This window comes from Syngnathus typhle, linkage group LG14 (genome assembly GCF_033458585.1).
Source record: "Syngnathus typhle isolate RoL2023-S1 ecotype Sweden linkage group LG14, RoL_Styp_1.0, whole genome shotgun sequence".
Taxonomy (NCBI): Eukaryota; Metazoa; Chordata; class Actinopteri; order Syngnathiformes; family Syngnathidae; genus Syngnathus; species Syngnathus typhle.
The window spans coordinates 2,941,605-2,961,899 of NC_083751.1; the positions used below are offsets into that span (position 1 = coordinate 2,941,605).

Genomic DNA, 20,295 nt, shown 5'->3' on the forward strand with positions numbered 1-20,295 from the left:
TAAGCAATAAGACGTTGGCCGGGCCTGTTGCGTGTGAGCAGGAGGGGTTTGATCACCTGCCAATGCTGGCGGGCCGCTGCGTTGACGGCGGCGTCAACCGAGCCCGACAGAGGCCGCCCAGGTGGCGATACGGAAGCGCCGCAGCTTGGCCCGAAACACCTGCGGATCAACTCATCTCTGCGCCATCCACCGTGTCGGGCCAAAACCGCACGCCTCTTCTGATGACTCTCACGCGAGTTGTGGATTGAGGGCGTGTCAAACGTATAGGTGGAATTTGACGGGAAATCGCAATTGAGCAAACGCTGCTCGATACGCCCCCAATCCTCCAGAACCTTCTTCAACCGGCATGCTCTCACGCGACCCTGTCATGACTCACCCGGGCAGTCATCCGCTTGTTCGGAAAATTAAAGGATGCATTTATCAAGCTCAGAGTGGTGAGTCACTGTTCCTTTGTGCGGACGAAGAGATAACTCAGAAGGATCATTTGATCTTACAATTAGTCCAAATGGAAAAAATTGTCTTGGCTGTTTTGGTGGCAGAAAATGGGTCCTCATTTATATTTTTTTTAAAACAACCGCAGTCGTTATTTTTACGTGAACTCTGTTGTGTTAATCCAAAGCATGCAAGGTTGTTAGCCATCATCCGGTAACATTAAACATCCATTTAGTGAGTAATTACATATACAAGAAAGAAAGACATCAAAGTCGGAAGGAAGTAATAAGTCATTACGGCCGTATTTTGGTCGGCCATGTGGCCTGCGGAATGAGTGCGTTTCCTCAACAACCGGCCAAACAATACAGCAAAACTCTTGCTGCCGCCGCACTTATCAGCGGAATGTATTTATTATAAATATGCCTGCCTATTTCGAGGCACGATCAAAATGGCTCCCTTGGGGGAAAGAATGTGGGTACGTGATTTAGGGAGGAAACGATTTATGAGGCTTCTTATCAACCTTACGAAAATGACGACGGTGGACACGGCCGCTGTCGAGCTTTTCCATCATGTGATGTTCCACTTCCACATGGTACTGACATGAGGATGATGTAACCGAAGTGTGCTTATGTCATTCTTTATTCTGCCTCGGCGGCTTCAGTTTGAGCTACTTGGCTGGCAATTTCTATTGCGCTAGGCAGAATGCTAACACGCTAGCTTTAACTCCGCACTAGGAAGTTTTTGGACCCAACATGCATCCTCAACTGGATGTGTTGCGGTAGTTATTTCACCAAATTTGTGTTACTTTTGACCCAGGGGCTTTAAGAGCATGGCCCGTCATAAGAAGGCGAGTTCTGACTGTTGCGCAAAAATACGGCAAGCTAGCAAGACGATGGTACGACTTCACACATATGCTAAATACTAACAGTAAGAATTTCTATTTCAGGCTGTGCGCAGTGTCTCTTAGAAAACGACACTGCATTCATTCAAGGTTGAGCTGAATTCGGTTTGCTCGTCTCTGTGGGAATTAAAGGAAAAAACAAAACATTTTTCTTGTCCCAGAGTTGCATTTTTTACAGGAATGAAACGGCGACGGCTGAAAACCGAGATCCCTCATGACTCGTCTTTCACCTCCACCTTGGCTAGTCTGTGTGTGTGTGTGTTGCGGTGCATACTTTCATGGCCGATCAGTGAAATCTAGCACTCTCGGGCCCACAGACTGAAAAAGGGAGCAAAAATTAGAACTTTGCACCCAATCCAATTTGAGACACACGCGAGACGAGAAGGTGGGTGGGGTGTATTATGGGATGTAAAACAAACCTCCTTTTGGCACACCGGGTCTGTCTGTACAGTGTGCCGAACGTCCTGCTTTGGCTTTCAGCAGTTATGTAAGCGCCATGATCAGCACATTCACTTGAGGGGAAAAAAGCAGTCGTTCAGAAACAAGACATGCTGTCGTATGCTTAAAAGCATAAATGTCACTACGTCAATAAAAAGTAGCAGTGGTCTTGGAAAAGTATCTGCACTCTTTTCAAATTTGTACGTTTGATTGTCTGGAAATGTGACGAAATTGGAGCTCAGCATTGGAGGGTTCTGGTGAAACGGGATCTTTAGAAAAACACAGCGGCCTGATCAGAAATAGTCTTTTTGGGGCCTGACGACTTAAATGACTCATTGGCTGTTTCATCCAATCAAAAGGTTGTATAAGCCCTGTCTTTGTTCAGCAAGTCTTACACAACCACAAAAGTATTCTACCACTTGAAAACAACCTTGTCTGTCAAAAGAGTCCAATCGCAGTCTTCTTCCGTCACAATCATTCTGTTCAATTTTTTTTTTTTTTTTCACGAATGACCTTGCTGGCATATGGTGTGCATCAATCGTCAATTGTTTGTTACACAATCATAGCGGGCGTGTGTGAGAAAGAATGTCATTAGCCGAGTGATGACTGAATGAGTGTGCCAGGTCACCTTTATTATTCTGATGATTATTTGCTGATTTATGCTGAAGGCCAGTGTTGGAGAGCAGATCAACAGTTGGTGCATGAGTGCGCCTCCTAACTGATCACAAAGCCTTTTCAACACGTCACCAATTGCAACTATCAGGTCATTTTCTGAAAATATATTATTACTTTTTTTTGTCTCAAATATACAACTTGGTTTTTCTCCAACTGTCTTCAACAAAAACAAAACTGCTGTGGTCCTTGCTAAATGAACCAAGAAGTCAACGACAGTGGACGAAAAGGTAATTAATGAACCAAAGGACAGTACCGCCCTCCAGCGGCGCATTGATGGCATTACACTCAGCAGTCCGCCTTGTCAATTGTATCCAAAGCGCCCTCTGCGCGTCAAACGGAGACTAACTCCCTAAAAGTCAACTGTGGCAAACCATATTTAAAATGAGTATGATTGCATATAAGCAGAAATGTCAAAGAAATATAGATACAAATTAATTTTAAAAAATTCAATTAAATTGATCTAGAGCAGGGCTGGGTAAATTTTGTGCTTATTTTTTTCCCATCTATCTATCTATCTATCTATCTATCTATCTATCTATCTATCTATCTATCTATCTATCTATCTATCTATCTATCTATCTATCTATCTATCTATCTATCTATCTATCTATCTATCTATCTATCTATCTATCTATCTGTACACTTAAAAGTTTAGTGTTCTGTTTTAGTTATGGACAGAGTGGGCGGGAGGTGTGTGTGTGTGTGTGTGTTCGAAAGGTTTTATTTTGACCGTCCGGGAAGCACACGGGCCTCTGCTCTGCTGTGTTTGTTTTGCCAAGTAGAAACATGTGAACATGTGTTTGTTGCTCACTGGGCTTGAGTTACACACCAGAATCCATGAACACGAGTGATCAGTCGGGCGCGCGCACACGCACACACAAACACAACAACGCACAGTGGTTTGACAAATGCAGTTACTAACATGTCCGCTAGAGGGCACTGTTAGATAAGCCTGCAGCGCGCAGCATGTAACACGTACCCCCATCAATTCAATTCGGGCCCCCAACTCTCCAACCTATCAAAAACAGACCTCTCTGCCAGAAGGACCGAGGAGCTGTTTTTTTCACGCTCTCCTGAGGAGGATAAGCATCTTTTTTTTTTTTTTTCTCTCACAGCGGCCCAGATGTGAGGCACCAAACCTGCTTGAATAAAAAAACAGTCACTTTCCCTCCTCCTCTCCTATACTCTCCATTTTATTTTTTAAGTGTCCAAGTTTGAAAGTGAATATTGTCCTCCGCCCTTCCTCCAAAGCTGGCCCGAGTCTCCTTTTTCTTTTCTCGCCGTGGCGGGTTCCACTTCCCAAATAAACCCTTTCATACGTGCAACACGTGCCATGGGGAACAAAAGGGAACAAAGTGAGACATAATGGCGAAGAAAAAAGTCACACAGTCCCGATGACCCAGAAAACAGAGACACATATTAAGCCTCGTCCACTTTGTTCTATATCTTATTCTCGTAAATTGTTCGTCTGTGCGTGTGACATGTTAGCGCACATTTGTTACGGCACATCTGGATGGAGTGAGGGCGTGGTGGCTCGCATGACTCAAATCCATTCGATGAAGAAACATTTTGTGAGGAACAAGGCAGACTGTTTTATAGCGCGTCCAGCCCGGATAACCAACACAAGTTGCTGCGAAGTGAATTTGGGATTTACGAGGCAAGGCCAAGACTCCGGTAGGTGTGCTGTCTGCGGGGATTAAGGCTCTTTTTTCACGCAGAGATCCCACGAAATGTCTGCATCAAAACTGGGACGCTCGTCCCCATGCTGCCTTTCGACGCAGAACTAAGCAGTTAACAGGACAAAAAAAGACATAAAAACAAAAACAGTCTTAAGGAAGTCTGCCATTTTGTTTTGAATAAGTCCTGTCTTTATCACACAGACTAATATGATAAGATAGTCAACACATATTAGCCTAAACCAACAAAGACATCAAGTTCGCGTTTGAAAAAACATCAAAGCGTAAAAAGCCTATTGGCTAAAAGTTTCCAGCAAATAAACGCGCACACATGGTCAAGCAAGATGACGCGATAACACTCATGGCAGCCAAGCGGCCTCCAGTAAGGCCCCGCCGCTGCTTCCAGCCGCCACGCTAGGCTACACCGTGCTAATGAAGAGCTGGTGGGAGCCCGTGGCTCGTGTTCATGTTACAACGCCAACAAGACCTACATGGATGTCATGCAGACTTGTCTGGCATAGTTTGCATTAACTGCAAATAGCATGAGCACATTCCTAAATTCAATTATTCTCTTTGAATCACACTTATGACACTTCAAACCCTAACCCTAGTTTCACACCCTACCCCTAGTTTGAAACCCTGACCCTAGTGTTAGATCAGCAAACAGCAACAATGAGACAAGATGACCAAACAATGGAGAGTAATGACAAGAGGAGGACAGGGTGGTGCTGCTGATGAAAAGACATGATTAACCTTTGATCCTCATGTAATTTTGTGCGGGTGTGTGTGTGTCAGATGATAAGTGTACTACTCCCAGCAAGCACAAACAGAGAGATAATGTTGATGCTGATCAGATACTTTGTATATTGCGGGTGTGTGTGTGTGTTGTGAGAATGCGCGCGAGACCGGAATAATGGATGAAGTGTTGCGCAAGTCCACGTTTAACAAAGTGCAGGACCAAGAACAAAGACCATTATGAATGAAAACAGATACAAACGGTGCTCTCCGTTTACATGAAAACTTTTTTGCCGTTGATAGACAGTCTTCTTACGTGAACACAATTTCCAATATTCTACCAATCCCAACAAAAAGTTCAACTCAAAGACGACAACTGACGAGATACGGCAGCGACATCCATCTGGGGAGGAAACATCCTATCGCAGGAAGTCCGATTCTCCCTAATCGCAGCTCTACTTCCCGTTCGGGTCCCGGAGCCTCATCATCTCCGGATCCGAGCAGCCACGCAGGCAGGCGTCCCACACAAACATGCATTCATGCTAGGCTGGTGGCGCAAGTGAAAGTGAATTACAGGGCGGAGCGCTAGCAGACGTAGCACTTAGCGTATTATACGCTGACACCAAGACCGTGACTTAAAAAACTAGCTAAAAACTGTCTGGACAAACTATAATTTAATAGTTTTCATCCAGTCTCTAATTAGAGAGTGCGCGTGTGTCACGATCCAGGTCTGAGGGATGATCCTGGGCCAGACCCGAAGCCGCGGTAACCTCTGATGATGAGACGCTAACGCTTAGCATGACACAAATAACACACCCAGACTGGCTGAAACACAAAAACCTTGATCATGTACTCTGCTCTTCGACACTGCGCAACAAGCTGAACAAGCTAACGCAGACCACTACGAGGACCAGTAGTGGAAGGTGTGTGTGTATGTGTGTGTGTGACTTTGAATGTGTTTATTTTCTGAAGTGGGTGAACCGCAGACAGCCATTATCGCGGCACACGTACGATACGCCCACACGATAACACTAGCAATGACTCTCAACAACCAAAACGTTTCCCACGAGGGGAGAAACAGTGGTTCATTCATGCCTTCATCTGGCCACGTCGGACTACGGCGACCTTAATGTTGACGCCGTTCCGATCAAACTGCAGCGATGTTAGCATCTGGGCTACATTTGATCGTCTTGTCACGTCAGCCTGTAATAATAAGCAGCGCACATGAGAAACATACAGAAGAATTCCACACTCAAAGTGGCCGTCCTCCCTTCCCGTTGTATGTAAACCAAACCGTGGACACAAACCACAGAGAGAACAATTGACCAAGTACAAACATACAGAGTCCATGATAGAGGAGGGGGTTTGTTGGCTTTTTGAGGCTCTTCATCCCTTACTATCTGCCTCTGGACCTGCATTCCTCTAATGGGGACATTTTGATAAGACTCAACATTGCCTTCGGGCTGTTTTACGACGAGACCGAAGAGGGACTTTGGGAAAAAATAAAGGGGTGGGGGTTAGCTGATAGATGAGGGTGCGCAGGAGAACACGGAGAGGGTGGGAGGGGGTGAAGGGGTGGCGTTCCCGTTGATTAACACCAGGCCCCCTGACAGGAAATGACCGGGCCGGCTCAGAGAGCCAGGAGAGCTTCCATCTGGTGCCGCGGAGAAGCCTTGGAGGAATTCATCAAGGAGATTTCGACGCGAATGTGACGCTTCTGGTGCTGTTGCGGGACACTGAAGCAATGTGGACACAGCAAATGCCCCCCCCCCCCCCCAAGACCTTCAGTGTAGTACCGTAATGTTCCACAACATGCCTTGGTAGCACTGAGCTGTACTGGAAGAGATGTAGCATAATTTAGAGGAAGAAGAAACGAACTCCAAGTTCAATCATCAAAACGATCCTTTACTTTTGTCCCCAGATTTGATGGTACTATTATCAGAGTGAATAATAAGAAGGAATACAATTTTAAAACTTTCCACACACTCCCACAGTAACTTTGCAAGGAGCAACAATCGTTAGGTGGACGTGCGCGTGCGCTAATGTATTTTCGGCCCTTGCGTGCGTACGAGTGAGCGCGTGGGCCGCCGTCTCTTATTTCCAGCGACACGTCCCCGCGGAACAGCCGGCCTGTTTTATGATGAGCATTTCCTGTCGTAAATAAGACGTTCTAAAGCAAACACAGGCGTCAACCGCACACGACGAGCCGCAAAACGGCGACGCCTCCTCCTCACTGTACAAAATCGGCTGTGAAAGTCGTCATCTTGTGATTTCTTTTTTGGAATGCAAACATCATGTATTTATTTCCCTACAATTCATAACGGTTCCCACTGTGCTACCGTGACAAGCCAATCGTAAAACAAAGCATGTGTTTTTACCTTAAGAAAGTCTGCTAGCTGAATGCTAACAGAATTTGGCTGATATTATTTTTGTGTGATATGCCTCATTGAAACCAACGAATTTGGGACGGCGACGTTTTTTTTTCCCTATGGGAAAGCAGACATAAACGAAGGCGACCGCAGTGGCCACGGTGGATCGCGGACCGCAACGCTCACCACTTGGGGTCAGGTTGGACGAGGGAGCTAGGGGAGGGGTCTTCGACCACAGCTAGCTGTGTGGTCAAAGTCTGAGGCGCTAGACGGTCTGCGATGGTCCTCCCTTTTTAATTACGGCCTGTTCGCCGAGTCACCAGCTTATCTGATCAAGTCAACTAGCGGGAACAAGGCTAGCGGCTGCTTTGACAATGAGTGTGTACGTGTTTATACAGTATGAGGAGGAAGCCAAACAACGGCCCCCTAATTAAAAATAATTGAGACTAATTTCATATATTTAATCAGGCGCGATCGTTGGACCCACTTCTGCTCCACTTCCTCCTCCAAAGACATGCCCCCGGACACTTTTGGGGCAAAATGGAGGAAGCCCCGTGGTCGAGGAAGTGCAAGCAGACATGGCAAAGGAAATGAAGGAGAAGAAGAAAAATAAAGAGTTTGAGACGTAGGCAAAATAAAACGGAGTTCAATGCGCCTGCTTTCATGTCGCTTGCTTGGCCTGTGCCAATGCAAACAACTGCCTTGGGGGAGGTCCGGAGCTCTGGCTAAGAGCGCCCCCCCCTTTACCACCCCGGCCTCACCCCCCACAGTCTTTCTTACAACACACACACACACGATGAATAACAAAGCTAACCGTTGGATCAGCACTAACTTTGCATCTCTATCAGTTAGTTGTTTTCACTGTTACAGCCCACATGCATCGCGGCAAAGAGGACCCCTTCGATCCAGTAGATGGCGCTTTAATGAAACAGTCTACCTTGCCAATCTATTTCATATTATTCTGACCATTTCCATCTAGGGAGCGGGCATTAGTTCCCATTCCCAGCAGTCAAAGCCAGGCCTCATCACAACTGAGCCGATGTCCCGGGGTGAGGAATTAGGAAGGTTTGGCTTGGCCCGCTCGACTCCTCTCTTGCCGAGAAGGAGGATGTTTGAGGGCGCACCAAAGACAACAAAAACGCCACTGCGGCTGACAGGAAACACATCCGCGGGACTCGGCGACATCAGCGTTTAGACCGCAACATTGCAAGCAGTGTGGTGACGACCAATCGGGCTCCACAGACCATTTTGGCCGCGTTTGCATGCCTCATATTATGTCGAACCTCTGCTATTGCACTCGTGATGACCAGGTTCCAAACTACGTCTGGTTCTCATTTTAAGGCTATAATTGGGGGAGAGGGGGGGGGGGAATGTCACGATCAATGTTTTTCTCCTAGACGACCGCCCGCCTCATGTTACTTCATAAAAATTCACTCGGCGTGTTCAAGAAGGGAGGTCCACATACACACATGTGCCGACGAAAACACAGCTGGCACACCACGACAAGGTCACTACCAATCACGTGTTCATATCGGCGAGTCGGGGCTCCCTCACGGAGAACGGGAACTCGCATGAGGATGGAAAAAGAAAATAAGAGAAACAAAGACCAAATAACGCTCTGCCACCCGTACATGTGCAATATGAGAAGTGTGTTATTTGAGGGTGTGTGTGTGCAAAGGTGCACGGGCAGGCCACAACTAAAAGTAGCTGTAATTACGAGGGTGTGTGAGTGTGTGTGTGTGTACGTGTGCGTGTGTGTGTGTAAGCTCAAGGTTAAAGACGCTATTATGGCACTGCGGTTGCAGACAATTCATCCATCTATATGGTCGACCTTCATACCAGACTATAAATACACACGCTATCGCAGGTTGACCGAACAGGTACGAGACTCACTACTGTGCTGATTGAGGGCTTGTTGTTGCTAGGTTACGGAGTATTATGGGGTGTACACACATCTTTTTTGTCATTTGTGACCATGGTGTGAAGAAAGAAGGAAATAGTGTCAAGGTCTAATGCGACCCAGACAGCCTGGAGAAGGTGCCATTTATATTTGTTATGCATATATTCAATAATTATAATATATATAATAAACTGTTGCATCTGTACTTTGTGGTCGAGTGAAAATGAATTAGCCGTCTCACCTGTGATTTTTTGCAGCAGGGGGCTGAGTTTGCTTTCCTTGGTGATGGCCAACGTGAGCCCTCCGATCACTTCCCGTTCCAGCTTCTCCCTTAGCCGAACGTCTTCCCGCTCGGCGGCCTGGGCCTCGTCGGCCAGCGAGTACAAGTAGATCAGCAGGAGGATTAGCTCGTCGGGCCCGCACTCGTCCTCGGCGAAGCCGGCGCCGTCCTGGCTTCCGCGTGGCTTCAACAAGGGCACTATCTGACTCAGCACCGAAGTGAAGTCGGCATCTCCGAGAGCCTGATACATGAAAACAGACAAGTGTTATGAGTGGATACTGTCAAATAATTTAGTGAACCTTTTATGCAATCAATATGGGCAATTACTGAGTTAAAATAATAATAAATACAAATAATGTGTGCAAATTGTGAATGGCCAAGTTTCTTCGGTTCAGCTTTTTGGAGATTTTACTCTTTGCAACGGCTGCAGGAAGTTCTGCTTTAAATCTGCGCGGGGCTGATTGACCGATCACCATTTGGCCGTTCTTAGCATCCCGGGATCCATCCAGGCTCAGAGTGAGCCAATCACAGAAAGAGCTCCCCTTAGACAGGAAACCAGCTCCAGATGCAACTCCCGGAGGAAGGTAAGCAGGGCTAACCTGAAGCAGGCCTTTCACAATGAACTCTTTTCGGGGTGCAGCGTCTGGCGAGGGGAGGAGGGGCAGTTTGCGGAAAGTGGCCAGGTCGGGTTCGGTTTACCCGTCAACGCCAAAATGCTAAATTGCGTTCTTTGACCGGCACAATGCAAAGCACAAATATGCAATCGTGTCCGCCAATCTGGAAGCCGTACATGAGACCTTGGGAGACAGGCCGTAAATCTCCGTGTCGGACTCAATTGTGAACAGCAGTGCTGCTGTTTTTTTTTTTTCCCTCCCCTCCGACATGAGAGTCACGGTCGTCATCAGCAGTGGCAAAAGCACTGTATTTAAGTAAAAGTACAAACACTAGTGAAAAAATTGATGTATTGGTTCCACTCCCATACTTGAGTAAAAGTAAAAAAATATACACTTAAATACTTTGTTCGATGACTGTGATGAATCTGACAATGAGGAGCTGCTGTTTAATAAAAAGGCAATTCCCTTTGCCAAAGTCGAGCGTGAACGGAAATCTACCGTTTATTTTACGCCTATAAAAACCCAGTGACGGACAACGTCCCCCGTAAGGGCTACGGCGGAAATGTGTGATTTTTAAACAGAAAGACGACAAGTTATAAATCCGACCACGATTCCGAGTATCAACAGCGGAAGAGTCGAGATTAAACACGTGTCAAGTCTTAGCATGCGAGTGTCAGTGCAAAACATTTTACACGATTGCTTGTGAGAAAAAGGCAAAAGCCTTAAATGAGGCGTTTCCTTGACGCGATTTTCAAACTGCCACGTCAATTTTAATTCGAGTCCCCCCCCCCCCTTAAAAAAAGCTAAATTAGCATATAATCTATTTATTCAAATATTTATTTTGGTACATTTTGATGGAATCAGAAGCTAATCCAAGCTAATACTATCACTGAAGGAAAGAAGAAGGCCTTCCATCTTGACTTGCCAGTTTAGGGAATAAAAAAAAAAAAAGCTAAAAGCCGTGAAATCGCCAAAGGCACTTAAAAGTAAGGCGACCTCTCGCTTGGGCCGTCTGTGTGTAACGGCCGACATAAATCTCCGACCTGACTCGCCACACAGAGCGGGAGCTTGGCCGTTTTTGTTTCTGATCGCAGCGTGCTGACATGTTAAGCAGCACAAATCAAAACGCATCGCACTTGCCCTGACCGGAGCTACACTTGAACGTTCTCACCCTGCACTTCCCTCACATAGAATTCAGAAGAGACTCCCAGACACAAACGGGGGTCACTGCGGCTAGAACATCTGTTTGGCACACGACACCCCCTGCCAAGTGGTACGGTCCAGTTTAGTTCACTACGCCACAGTTTGGAGCACTAAATCTTAATCTGGTTTGTTTTTTATACAGAATATGAACAATATTTTTGAAAAAATAAAGTACAGTGATTATATTTTATAATAGTGATAATAATAAAAAAAAAAACTTTTTGGGATAGCACAGAGAAGGTCTGTGCACCACAAACTCAACACTTGACAGTTGTTAACCCCCCGTGGGAAAACACATGCTCGCTAACCACGTAGCTCTTTTCCTCAACTCCAAGGCGCTAAAAGAAAGACAGCGTAGGTTAGACTGCGGTATTTAATGAGCCTGCATCTCAGCCTGCGACACATTACGCCGCTCGTCCCCTTCCCACACACACACATTGCGAGAATCAGAACGACTCATCAGTAAACAAGCAGCCGGGACAGTTACATGCCATCCTCTAATTGACTCAGGAGGCTCCGGCATGGAGGAAAACATCCTCGAGTAAACACCAGCTTGATTGCAATAAACACACCAAGTCGACGTTTTATTAGGGCTCGAGCAGAGGAAACTGTATTTTCCATTTTGCTTTCCAGATTTGAAAGAAATTTTACTCCCCAAGATTTCCTTGGTCAAAGTTCATAATTACGCTATCTATGCTAATTTAGATGAGCCCATAGCCACCTACAGTATATGTTAGCATTAAGCTAGCCAAACTTCATTCTCGGAAATGATACCATGCTTTTGAAATAAAAAAAAAGATTCCAATTGCATCACTTGAGAACAAAACATTCCGAATTACGTCATTTGAACCATGCAACATAAATCCAGACCTACCACTTCTTTTCATGAGCGCGGCTAATTAAGAATTGTGTATTGAGAGGGATTAAAGAAGTCTGTCTTGCACATGGAGAGCAGTGGGAGAAAGGCGGGGTAACCAAAAGTAGGCTGCAAGGGTGGGGGGACAACGTGAAAGCAATTCAGACTAATTTAATTCCTAGGGGATGTGATGCATAGTCGCAAGAGACCATTCAAACGATAGGGGGCAGTGTTGCGTCACCTTGACAACCCAGCGGGGTCCGCACAACTTTCCCTTCAAAACGAGAAGCTTTGGGAGTGTTTCAGCCCATTAGGTGTACATTTGGTGCGCCCCAGTTGTGTCGTTCGGCATTCTGCAGTGCTGAGATCAGCAAGCGTTCGGAAACGGGTACTCGTCACCATCCACCATCGTTTGGTTTCAACTAAATGGAGGTAACGCGCACATCTGGATGAAATAAAAAAAAAAAAAAAGAGGTCCGAAAGCCTCGGCCTTTGGGGGAAAGTAACAAAGTACAACTATTTTGTGTGTAAAAACGTGGTATCATCATCCCGACGTCTGCCACCATCACGAACAAACATGTCGCCTACACACAGCTGAGTTTCCCCTAAACATTTATAAAACTTTGCAAACATGTCCAATGGGGGGGAAAAAATCTGGCTTGCGTACACACCTGGGGGAAAATGAATTTTGTGGACAGCGCCAAAAACCACAGGAATGCTGAAAAACTAAACAAAATGAGGACAGAGATGGGGGGGGGTAGTAATCAAGTTTGGAATGATGGGAAGAAGAATTAAGATGCTATCACTGCCAGCGTGTGTCCTGCGAGGTCGAGAGATGTTCAATTACAAGTCAATTAAAATCAATTAAGATGAATTACTGTCTGAGCTCGGGTTAACAAGCCGGGCATCCGCGTCAACATAAAACGGAAGACGTGTTCCCGCAAGAAATGAGTAAGTCGGACAGTTACGGAAAGTACATCAGTCTTTTGTCTTCTTTTGAGGAAACCTTCAAAAGCTTAGCTAATTTATCTGGACCTTTCGACTGCAACGCAAGACATAATAACTAAGGCAACGCCCGTGTCTTATTACAGCGATAAAAATAAATAGCGCTAAACGGCTACGCTCACTTTCGAACGAGGGTGTTGCTTAAAAAGACTGCATTGTCACGATTTAGAAACCCGAGAGCTGAAAAAATTGTTATGAAAATCGATCTGACGCAAAGATCGCCGATAAAACCAACACAATAAACAGAATGCTAACTAAATGTAGCGCCACCGTGTGACAGTATTCAGTTTTGATATTCAATCCCCGGGTTCCTGTCCCTCGGCTCAGTTTCTAGCTGGCGGCGAAGCGAGTCCATGGCGGAAGACAAATAATGACAATAAGCCAGGAAAAACACAATGGGACTCGGTCGCGGTCTGTAAAAGCAGGCGCACGTTACGTGCACGCACAATTTAAGGCGTCCACGAGGACCAAAAGGCATAATAAACACTTGCGAGCTTGTTTTCCCATCCTAGTTCCACGCAAAAAAAAAAAAAAAAAGATAGCAAAGGGGAGGAAATTATATAAAAAAAGTGAATTCATGATTTGTTTCTCACATTATTTTCATAATTTAACTTGCCAAGGGGGAGGTTTGACCTTTTTTTTTTTCCATGCACAGTTGTCCACATAAATTCCCAGCGTATATGATGAAGTGTATCGTGTCAACACGGCGGCCCCTCCCTCGGCTCTTCGACGGCTTAATATCGTCGACGCGCATACAGCGAGGCTTCTGTCGCACGCACACTCCGCCAAAACAACTCACACAAAGATAGATGTGTTGCGCTGGTGTTTGCTCGAGTGACACGCAATGAAAGAGCGCACACACCCGGCCGGCGTAATCCCTCAGGAGACCGCATGTCTGCACTTGTGCGTTGCACCAATGAAAATAAAATGTGGAGTTATCGAGACCTTTTCGAAACATCACATATTTTCCCGACAGGCAATTTTTAACAAATTTAACAAAATGTCCTCTCTTAAGTTGCATAATTGCAATGTTTGCCAAAGTAGCAAATGTTGAGTTCTTGTCAGGGTTCATTCAAGGTCCATCTTTTTTTTTCTTTTTTTTTTTTTCTCTGGTGCAAGGAAATTTTCACCATGTTCCAAATCAGTTGTTCTGAAATCACAAAATTCGGACAGATTTAAGTTTAACAACGCCTCCAAATGATTAATCGATTCCGAAAACAAATGTCAATTAATTTGATAAAATGATCACCTCTAGCAATCTTCTTATAATCAATTATCCTATCGATTATTTCATCCGATAATTGAACAATCCAATCGATTCGCACCCCTTTTGAGGCCAAAAAGTCAAGATGGAGACAAGCCAAGTTGAAAATCGCATGGTTGATTTTCCAATATGTGTGAAAGCAAAACACGCTACGTCGATGGCGGCTCCAAACACACGCGCGCACAATGAAATCGAACAATACAAACAACATCAAGCCGGGCTTCCGCTCCACAAACATTCCCAGAGTCGTAAGCCAGGCGGCTCAGCTAAACACGATAGCAAAGGGGGGGGATGACCAGGCAACCCTAATTCCCTAAATCCACCTCGACACATCCATCCTTGTTGCTGCAACCGTCCAACTTTTTTCCCCCCAGATTTATCGACAAAGCTCTTTCCTTCAGCAAAGCATACAAATTACAGATATGGAAATAAACTATAAAAAAAACTGCAGCTAGTTCTAAACCCCCCAATAAATAAAAGCTTCTCAAATACATCGAACATTATAAACGATAAAATGAAATTGTGAGGCTCTCTGCGGAACAAAATGTGACGATAAATTATTTTGGTACTATATGATCGACTTCTGACATTTCCTACCATCTATAAAGCGAAGCATAAAAAGTTTGGACTCGAGTTGTTTCCATCCATCGTTCCAAATCCAAAGGTCCGCTGAAGGACATTTATGGAAACAGGCCTGTGGATTCACTTCCTATGCTAGGATAATATACAACAAAAGAAAATGGCATTTTCTTGACTGAATAGAATTTTCGGAAACAGACCGCAGAAGGCAAGACAACTCTCCACAAGACAAGTCCTGCCAGACGTGAGGCGCTGATGCCTTGTTGGACCGAGCTTGCCGGCAAAGATGGATGGCAACATCAAATTCTGGGCACACGAAGCTCATTCCTCCTGTCTTCAGACCTTGTAATCCCTGGAGGCTAATGGATCACCTTCACTCGCCCAGACCACGGACTACCAACCCAGCACGCGTCCGGCATTATGAAATAGAGCTTGGCAAAGGTGACCCACATGGCAGTAGAAGACCGGTTCTGTTCTGGGGCTGCTTTGCTACACCCGACATGGATGCGGGGTAGAAGACTATCGAGGGATTCTGGAATGAATTTAGCAACAGACCGCGTGTTCATAAAACAACAAAACAAGAACAAAACATGTTCTGAAGAACCTTGATCTAAAAGCGCTAAATTATGCAGCTTGGAGAAGATAGTGTACACTTCAAAGCTGAGCCAGCTGGAGCGTGTTAAGAAAAAGTATGAGGACCAAATGACAAAGTAGCGTGTTCTCTGGAGTTATTTTCCAATACAGCGTCTACTAGCGATGAAATCTCGAGTCGATCACGGCATTTTGAAGGCTCAGTTCCAGTCGTTGATCGAAAAGATAAAGACACAAAGGGATGGAAAGAACAAAAAAAATTCTGAAGATCTCCTTCAGGAACTAATGGGAGTGGGAGGGTACTCCACATATCCCCTTTTTTTGGGGGGGGGGGGGGGGGGGGTCATGACGTCCCAGGTGTCTGCTGTCAAGCAACAGGTCAGCATCACCGACGCTCTTCCATCACGCCTCGACCTTCCCGAGCAGATGGTAAAGTCATCGCTAATGCCTCGTCTGTCTGTTTGCCTAGCGGCTGATGCAGCGCAGAGCCGCGGCCGCTCAACGACGCCTGGCGGGCGGGTGTAGACAGAGCCCCCCCCCCCCCCCCCCTTCCTCAAACAACACCAGCGGCCAGCTGAGCAACGACGCTGTCGCCGTCTGCTTGAAATGTGCCAAAGTGCACCACTTAGCGTACAAATGTCGCTTGGTAGAATGAATCATTTCCACACTCGTGTTGTTTACATGAGTCAGATTGTACGGAGATGTCCAATCAGAGTGTTTGATGAGTGATGTCTTTAAAAAAAAAAATAACGCTAATCCACTGTTTGTTTTCCACCAATACTGCTGCTATGCTAATCTAGCTAAACGTAATCTTTTGTATCGTGTCTTTTAATACTCATCGTAGAAGACACCAGCTGTATCTGTTTTAGCGCTCAGGCGTCAGCTTCAGTCATCTTGTGTTTCTCGGATCCCAAAAAGTATCAACGAAAGATGACTTTTATAGACGGACAGTGGGCGGATTCACTCGTACCTGGGACTTTAGACTTTTCGACATGGTCACTCTATAAAATCAGCCATCACGATCATGCTTATGAAGACAAACATCTTCAAAGGATTTTTTTTTTCTGGGCGAGCGAGCCACTCCTCTTTCCTCTACGAGTTTAAAAAGATGCCCCCGGGCTCTCTGCTGACGTCTGGAAGTGGTTGAACGTCGCTCAATTACAACGTTCCAGAAAAGTCTGCGACTTTTCAGATGACAAGCGATCGCAAGATTTGAAAGGTTTTATTCGCATTGCAATAAAAGGCGACGTTCGATGGGAATGTTCGTTTTCAACCGCTTGTATTCAAATATCAAAGCGGAGAATCGCAAAGCAGATGTGCAAACCGCTCGGTCCGTTTTTTCGACTCGCAAAACAAAAACGTTGACGTGCAAACCCGGAGACGAAATGACACGCTTTTATGCATTTGGAGTTTAAAAGGGGGCAATTCCTCGGATGTGAACCTGCAGGCCAGAAGAAAATATTCAAAAGCCAAACAACTTTGCCAACAACTTAGCCCAATTACAACAAATGGAGACCAAATGTGTCCCGCGTTCATGGAGGAGAACAAATTGAAACGGGGTGCACGCCCACGAGAATTGCTGCCATGATGAACACGTGTGTTCCGATTGGTCCGAGGAGGCTCGCTGATTCATTTTCACGGTCACGATGAGCACCGGTCGATGCCAAAAAAAGACCTCCGCACTACTTTTGATCCAGTAACTTTCTTTCGATCTCGGCGCTCTCGGAAACACATGTGGCTCCGTTTGTGCCTTCCTTTAGGAACGGGGAATGAAGGTAACCCAAAACGAGGATGGACATTGAACGGCTAATGATGAGCAGGAGGAGGAATGACACGCCCTTAACTTGCCAATTTCTCACTTGTTGATTTTTTTAAAAGGCGCTTATTGGCCCACGCCTTTTGTGTTTTTTGCAGTCGTGCCACAACTTTTTTTTTACATCTTCCCTATTGTGTCCCCTTACACAGACTATAAATCGTGGAATCTGCGCTTGTTCTGTTTGGGTGGTCATTCGAGTTGAGAGAAACTTTCAATCGGAGCGATAATTAATGACTTTAACAGCACAATAAGCGTGGCGTTCAAACATCACTCTTGTAAACATAGCATGGAGATCTTTTATGAGTGCCTGAAGCTATGCGACAATCTATTTGGAAAAATACTTATTCACTCTTAATGGACATTTAGCCCTTTTGACACGTTTGCAGCTTTGGGTGCATAGCCGAGCTACCGACTCGACTTCGACTTCTTCATTGAATTTCCTGGATCCCCTTTGGGATGCTGCTTCCGCCCACAGGTGAGTCTTGGAACTACATCGGGCATTTGGTTTGTGTGCGTTGTCAACACGCCGAGGACTTTTTGAGGTGCGTCTTTGTTGAACGTCTAGTCAATTAAGACATTGTTAGACTACAAACAAATTCTGCCGATCACACACGACCCCCCCCCCCCCCCTCTATTGAGCTATGAGGTTACATGTAGACCAGCGGCCCCAGGGAACTATGGGTAATTAATGACAGAGCAAGAGTAGCCAGAGTCTGTATCCCATTGACCCAAATTGACCCTCCTTGGTTTGTTGCCATGGCGATGGTTACTCTTCTCTTTGGGTGACTGGTCGAATCCCTGGGGCAACAAGGTGGGCACGAGGGGGGCTTCAGATGTGTACAATTACACGCTTAGCAAAGAAGAGTCCTTGTGTCACCTTTGCTTTACCACCAGAGGGGATACCCCCCCCCCCCCCACCCTAATCCTCCTTATTGCCCCTTTTATCTCTAATGTCGCAAGACAACGCTCATCCCGGGCAGTAGGGGGCACTCCCAGACTGCTGAGCTTACTGCTCAGAAGGACATTCATCACCAACTGACGTGCAGTCATTCAATGGTGGTCTAAGAGAGCATTGTCTTGTTGACATCCATCTCAACTTCAGCCCTTTCCCTAGACAGTATTTTTTTTATTTTGGAAAACATAACCACTGAAAAGAAATAGCCCAAAACCATGCCAAGCCCACAAGCCATATTTGAATTTTTTTTTCCTCGTTTTATTTATTTTTTCTTCCTGGGCCCAAGTATCATTATCTAATCTAACAAAAAGAGACAGTCATAGGTGTTGGAATGTCGCTGTCTCCATTTCAGGCGGGACACAAAGACACACATCCTACGGTCGGCTGACCTTTGCCGGCCAGCGCTCAGCAGGTAGTGACAAATGAGCTGATAGTTAATCTGTCCTGAGGTGGGGCTTTTTTGGCAAGGGGGGCGGTGGGGAGGACAGAGGGCTTGTTTGTGACAACAGGAAGCTGATCCGCACATTAAAGGATGAATGTAAGGATGCACGTGTGGCTTCACATACAGCTGAGAAGGTCGTATCATCCCCCCCCCCCCAAAAAAAATTTCAATAAATTAAAAGAATGAATAAAAATAATTCATTTTATTCATGATATATTTTTTAAATTAATCGGGTAAGATTTCTTTCCCGTCAAAGATTAGAATCAGTATTAGCCTGATGGTTGGGGTCTAATTTCTGGTGGGGTTGGAACGGATTAATTACATCTAAACTCATTTCAATGAGTATAATTGATTGCATATACAATGTGCAGTCAATTGAGCTTGGTCAAAAAATGATTTCAACTCATAAATCAAGTACGTGTGAGGTGTCGTGCCGCTCAGAAGTGGTCGACGGGTCACTTGACTGAGGACACGGTCTCATTGTGGGGGTTTCTCGCAACCGAGCCACTTCGACCGCCTTGTTTGTGAAGCTTAACGGTCAATGCGGCACTGTGGTATTTTTTTTTTTTTAATTTTCCCCCCCCAGAAGTCTGCGGCGTCTTCTTGCTGCATGCTCAAATGAAGCCTGACGCCACGAGACCAAGTCAGCAGACCACACTGACCCGATTCACCCGGGAGGCTGAGAGACCCTCTTCTATGAGCTGCCGAGACCACCTCGTACAAACGCCGCTCAGTGTGGCTTTGGACGGAACACCGTGCCAAAGAAATATCACATTTATTGTTGATGTGGTTTTGCTTTACGGTCCTTGCTGCTTTTGTTCTTTTTCACATGTATCGATTCGACCTACAAATCGAATTTGCTCCGTGACCAAGCTCCGTTGACTCCGTTTATCCCGATTGATAAATCATTGAAAGGATTCGATTCCATTTGAAATTCCATAAAGAGCTCTCGGCCTCCACAATCACTACAAAATAGAATGCGCTTGATACAAAACAGAGGGGGGGAGGGAGGGATCCAATTTAACTTTGGCAAAGCTCTAACTCAACTCAACGGCTATTAAAAGCAAAGCAATCCCCATACGGTTTCAATTCAGTGAGGCGGCGCACGGGTGACATTTAGCAGAAAGACACTTAGCAGAACAATTAAAATGCAAGCGCATGACAATCAAGCGGCAAAGTGTTTTAACACCAAGCCGCTTGATTGGTTCCCATGTTGATTGATTTTTTTTTTCATTTTTAACCGGGGGAAGAAAACAAGTGCAAACCACCGCCGGCGGGATGGCGAGGTAATACGGAGAGCAAAGCGAGCGAGGTAATGATAACAGGAAGTGAGATGAGTTTGTGTTGCCCCCCCCGGCCCACTACTCCATCACCTCAGTTAAAAAGGTCCCCGCTATATAAACAGTCGTCTCTCTGCCTATTAAACAGATCGTACATTAGGCCTGAGCTGCGCTGAGCAACGTAAACACAGCCGTCCGTCTCAAGGTACGCGGGATGTTGGGATGGGGGGGAGGAGGGTTTATTCCGGGGGTCTTCCTGGGGAGTGAACTGCATCAAAAGTGAT

At 45.7% G+C, this 20,295-nt stretch overlaps 1 protein-coding gene and 1 long non-coding RNA gene across 2 annotated transcripts in view; one reads left to right on the top strand and one right to left on the bottom strand.

The window, feature by feature from the left end:
- Positions 1 to 20,295, bottom strand: part of scfd2 (sec1 family domain containing 2) — a 40,667-nt gene that overhangs the window by 6,497 nt on the left and 13,875 nt on the right. Inside the window, exon 6 of the mRNA XM_061297549.1 lies at positions 9,368 to 9,647. Coding sequence (XP_061153533.1) covers positions 9,368 to 9,647 — 280 coding nt within the window. The remainder of the gene's footprint in view (positions 1 to 9,367; positions 9,648 to 20,295) is intronic.
- On the top strand, positions 16,933 to 19,722 carry LOC133167046 (uncharacterized). The gene is made up of 3 exons (XR_009717898.1): positions 16,933 to 17,293; positions 17,721 to 17,809; positions 19,318 to 19,722. It is a non-coding gene; the product is annotated as an uncharacterized LOC133167046 (long non-coding RNA).